The sequence below is a fragment of the Sinocyclocheilus anshuiensis genome, unplaced genomic scaffold (genome assembly GCF_001515605.1).
Source record: "Sinocyclocheilus anshuiensis isolate Anshui unplaced genomic scaffold, SAMN03320099.WGS_v1.1 scaffold778, whole genome shotgun sequence".
NCBI classification, from domain to species: domain Eukaryota; kingdom Metazoa; phylum Chordata; class Actinopteri; order Cypriniformes; family Cyprinidae; genus Sinocyclocheilus; species Sinocyclocheilus anshuiensis.
In genome coordinates this window covers 43,451-48,344 of record NW_015544177.1, presented here as the reverse complement: position 1 = coordinate 48,344, position 4,894 = coordinate 43,451, and the positions used below count along the sequence as shown (strand labels likewise).

General features: G+C 34.3%; 1 protein-coding gene across 2 annotated transcripts in view; it reads left to right on the top strand.

The window, feature by feature from the left end:
• The window catches only part of LOC107696248 (proline-rich protein 5-like), a 13,731-nt gene that overhangs the window by 4,793 nt on the left and 4,044 nt on the right, over positions 1 to 4,894 (top strand). For both annotated transcript variants that reach the window (XM_016496501.1, XM_016496502.1), the window contains exons 3-9: positions 797 to 907; positions 991 to 1,071; positions 2,534 to 2,582; positions 2,676 to 2,733; positions 2,859 to 2,950; positions 3,040 to 3,180; positions 3,414 to 3,552. In XM_016496501.1, the coding sequence (XP_016351987.1) occupies positions 797 to 907; positions 991 to 1,071; positions 2,534 to 2,582; positions 2,676 to 2,733; positions 2,859 to 2,950; positions 3,040 to 3,180; positions 3,414 to 3,552 (671 nt within the window). The remainder of the gene's footprint in view (positions 1 to 796; positions 908 to 990; positions 1,072 to 2,533; positions 2,583 to 2,675; positions 2,734 to 2,858; positions 2,951 to 3,039; positions 3,181 to 3,413; positions 3,553 to 4,894) is intronic.

Genomic DNA, 4,894 nt, shown 5'->3' with positions numbered 1-4,894 from the left:
AATAATCAATAATAACCCATCACTCATGAAGGTATCCATTATCACCGTGCGTGTGCATTAACTCCGCCCACCCTGCCTGCTTCTGATGACGTCGCTCGTGTTTTGTTTTTTTTTTCCACCTTATTTCAAATTACCAACTCACACTTTTTTCATCCTAATTTTACAAGTGGAAAGTTACAAAACAACACACGCACAGCGCTGACTGACTCTGATAACGGCCGGGTGTGAACAATATTTGAGAGAAATAGGCCTTTTGTGTACATAGAAAAAGTCTTAGATCTTTGAGTTCAGCTCATGAAAAATGGGGGCAAAAACAAAAGTGTTTCGTTTATAATTTTGTTCAGTGTGTATATATATATATATATATATATATATATCTTTTACATTTTTTTTTATATATTTTTTTTAAATCATTCTCCAGGTAAAAATCATAAGTTTGAGTGCTTTGAAATATATGCATATTTAAACCCAGCTCACATCACACAGGAGGAGCAGGTTGTCACTCCCTTGCACTGGGAGTGAGAAAGAAAGGGAGTTTTTGTTGCATAACTATTAAACACGATTGGTTTATTTTTGTGGGTGTGCGTGAGTGTTTGACAGCGAGAGAGAGAGAGAGACTAAGGAAAGGATGGGAATGTAATGTTAGAAGGAAGGAAATTGGTTTCTCAACAATAAAACCCTAGTTTCTTCCCCTTCACGTCTGTAGCTGCATCTTTCCAGCTCCTCCCCTTCTCACTTGTTGTTGCTATTCTGGACTAACTGAACCGTGTTTTTATCCCTCTGTTTGAACCATGAGGACTCTGTACCGGTTGAAGTTGGTAAGGTCTCCAAATCTGAGTCAGCTGGGGAAAAATGAAAAGGCTTCATTGGAGGAGAGAGGATCAGGGCCTAATGCCACATGGAACAGGTTAGTGTGGGTTTTGTGCGCAGCGCATGTCAATAAGTGTCATAAACTGAAATGTAATTTCACGTCTGTGTGATTTATTGTAGCATTCACAACGCAGTTATTGCTGTATTCCAAAAGAAAGGACTGGCGGACAACGAACTCTATACACTCAATGAAGGCGTGAGGTGAGGAAAAACAGCATGGTATGTTGTTTTTAATGTGTTTTTGTGTTCTTTTGTTTATTTTTATGAAAAACTGAGGGTAGGTTTGTGAATTATTAATTTCACTATAATGGTAACTGTTGGCAGTGTTTCAAATGTAAACGTTGGCAGCTGTGGTCTAAGGCTTCACATTATCAGCACAGAACAGTTGTGAGAGGACGCAGAGCCTCAGTCCACTATTATGTAACTATTACGAGAAAAACTGTGAAGCAATAACATCCCAGCTAAGAAAATATACCCACATCATATTTCACCCCAAAATCAAATGTAAAAAAATAAGTATTTTTTGCATCAAGAAAATTAAGCTTATTTTTTTTACCATTAAGATTTTATTTTGTATTGTGATATTACATAATTTTTTATCAGAATTAAGCACATTTCCCCCTCATTCTCATTACTGTAATGCATCTGCATTATTTTACTGTTAAGTTTGGTTGTGAGTCTCATTATTTTCAGTGTTTGTCTCTCTATGTATCTCATTATGATGCACTAATGAAAATCCTTCTGGACACAGTGAATTAAAAAACATATTCGGCATAAATTGAGTATAGTAATGATAATAGTACTATTTTGATGTACAAATAGTTGTATGAATAATGTCTTTTTTTAGCATTTCTTTTATAAGAATTTGGGGGGAAATGTGCTTAATTCTCAAGAAAATAATGCAAAAATGTACAATTACTGGTGCTTTCATACAAAATATATTATAATCAGTTGTATCATTCAGTACTTTGTGGTCGGTAAGTTTTTTTTGTTTTTGTTTTTTTTAAATAAAAATTCATACTTTTTATTTTCCACAAGGGTGCATTCAATTGATAAAAGCTTATAAAAATTATAATTACTTTTCAAATAAATGCTGTTCTTTTCATTCATCAAAGAATCCTGAAGAATCCTGAAAAACAATGTATCACAGATTCCACAAGAATATTAAGCAGCACAACTGTTTTCAACATTGATAAAAAACAATAAATGTTTCTCGAGCAATAAATCTGAATATTGGAATGATTTCTGAAGGATCATGTGACACTGAAGACTGGAGTAATGATGCTGAAAATTGCATCACAGGAATAAATTACATTTTAAAATATATATCAATTAAAAAAAATGTTATTTTAAATTGTAATAATATTTCACAATATTGCTGTTTTTACTGTTTTTTTTTTTTTTATCAAATAAATGTCTTGGTGAGCTTAAGAGACTTCTCAAAAGCATTTAAAAAATCTTACCGACCCTAAACTTTTGAATGGTAGTGTATGTTGTATATAAATTATATTGAAAAAAATATATTATAAATAAATAATTACCTTTTTGGAATATTTTCTTGCCAGTCATTTTAAGTCAAATTTCTCCTATATGTAGGTATAATTATTTCTCTTCAGAAACATATTTCAATGTGTTTAAATGTTATAATATTTTATTTTATCAGGCAGCTATTGAAAACTGAGCTGGGCTCGTTCTTTACAGAATACCTCCAGGTAAGAATTTTTTTCCAGAGATGTGTTTGTTCTAATATGTAAATTAAAAAAACAAAAAAAAAACATGTCTTTCCCTTTTTTTCTCATTATCAGAATCAGCTTTTAACTAAAGGCATGGTCATTTTATGGGACAAAATAAGGTTTTATGAAGGTATACCCTTCCCATTTTAAAGACAAAACACATTCCTAAAAAAATGTTTTTAATTTTAATGTTATTACACAGTATTTCACTAGTATCTAAACAATACAAACTGTTTTTCTTCTGGCTGAAAATAGGTCAGAAGTTATTGGACTCTTTGGCTGAGACATGGGACTTTTTCTTTTGTGATGTTCTGACTATGCTTCAAGCCATCTTCCACCCCGTCCAGGTACAGTCTAGTCATTCTGTGAAATAACTGGTCAGACATCAGTTACAGCAGTGGTGTGTGAATCGTTGTGTGTGTTCATGGCATCTCAGGGCAAGGAGCCATCGGTGCGTCAGCTGGCCCTGCTGCACTTTCGAAACACCATCACCCTTAACATGAAGCTAGAGGAGGCTCTGTCCAGACCGCGAGCCCGTTTCCCTCCCTCCATCATCCAGATGCTTTTGGTGTTACAGGTACGCATGGACTGCAAGTAAATCCGCTTAGATCATGTGAAAGATCCAGCCATACTGTCATGAGAGATTATAACATAGAGACTTCAAGACGGGTCATTTGCGATGATTTCAGCAGTTGTGTCATATTGAGTGAGACATTAATCATAGACCTTGTGCGTCTCAACTAAAATGACAGTAATTAATATTTCAAAAGGGATAGAGTCAAAGTGATATGTCATCTTCACATCTTACAGGGGGTTCATGAATCCAAAGGTGTGAGTGAAGAATACCTGAAGCTGGAGTCTCTCGTTCAGAAGGTGGTGTCGCCGTACCTGGGCACGCAGGGACTGTGTTCACATGAGTGTGGTGCCTCTCAGTGCTCCTGTGTTATCGGTGAGAGAGACAATATAACAGCATTTTAAAACCCGGAGGTTTCAGATATCCAAAGAAAAGAACTTAAAGGCACAATATGTACGATCTTTTTATTAAAATATCCAAAAACCACTAGAACAGTGTTATATATTTTGCTGTACTTGCATTATCCCAAATGTTTCGAAGAATGTTTAAATCCAGAGAAATAAGCAATTTTAACTAGTGACACGGAGTGTGTCCATAGTGTCATTGTGTCGCCTGCCAATGACGTCATACACCCTCGATTTCCTCGAAACACCAAAGACGATTTAATATGTTATGCGTTTTATTAGACAGGTGACGACCGCACAGAGTAGCATTATAACAGAACTTTCAAAAGTATCTAGTATGATAAAACAGCGCTGCTTTTTTTTCCCACATACGCACGACCGGAAGGAGTGGAAGCGGTCGACTGTGGCATCATAAAACCTCCGCTGCTTTCGAGCCGTGTGTCGCGCTCGTTCAGCGGCCTCGTTTCACTTCGACGGCTTTCAGCCTCACTCTGCTTCATTCTACTACGTTAATAAATCATTAGCTCATCCATGAACATGATTTCTGCCCGAGTCCCGTCGGATTGCATCGGCTGTGGGGATGAAGACTGAAGATGAACTCCCATGATTCCACACTATGCCTTTGTCTCCTTGTTTATTTTGAATATGCGCCCTCTAGCGGCGAAAAATTACATATTGTGCCTTTAAAGGATAGTTCACACAAATTAAAAAGGCAGCTGTGTATTTAATAAAAAATATATATCAAAATAAAATAAAATACACAATTTAACTAAATCAAGACAGTGACAACAGAGCATAAGACAAAATATTCTACTGATCAAACATTTGGGGTCAGTAAGAAAAAGTTTCCTATGCTCACCAAGGCTGCATTTATTTAAACAAAAAACAGTAATGTTGTGAAATATTACATTTTATAATAACCGTTTTTTATTGCAATATATTTTCAAATGTAATTTATTTCTGTGATTGCAAAGCTGAATTCCAGTCATTCTAATATGCTGATTTGCTGAAATTATCAATGTTGAAAACAGTTGTGCTGTTTAATAATTTTGTGGATTTCTTTTATGAATAGAAAGTTCAAAAGAACCCCATTTATTTTAAATACAAATCTTTTGTTACATTATAAATGTCTTTACTGTCACTTTTATTCGATTTAATGTGTCCTTGCTGAAAATGTTGTTAATATAAAGCTAATATAAAATAAAAATAATAATGATAAAATAAAATCTTACTGACACCAAAAGAAAATTATATATATATATATATATACAGTATATATATATATATATATATATATATATACTGTATATATA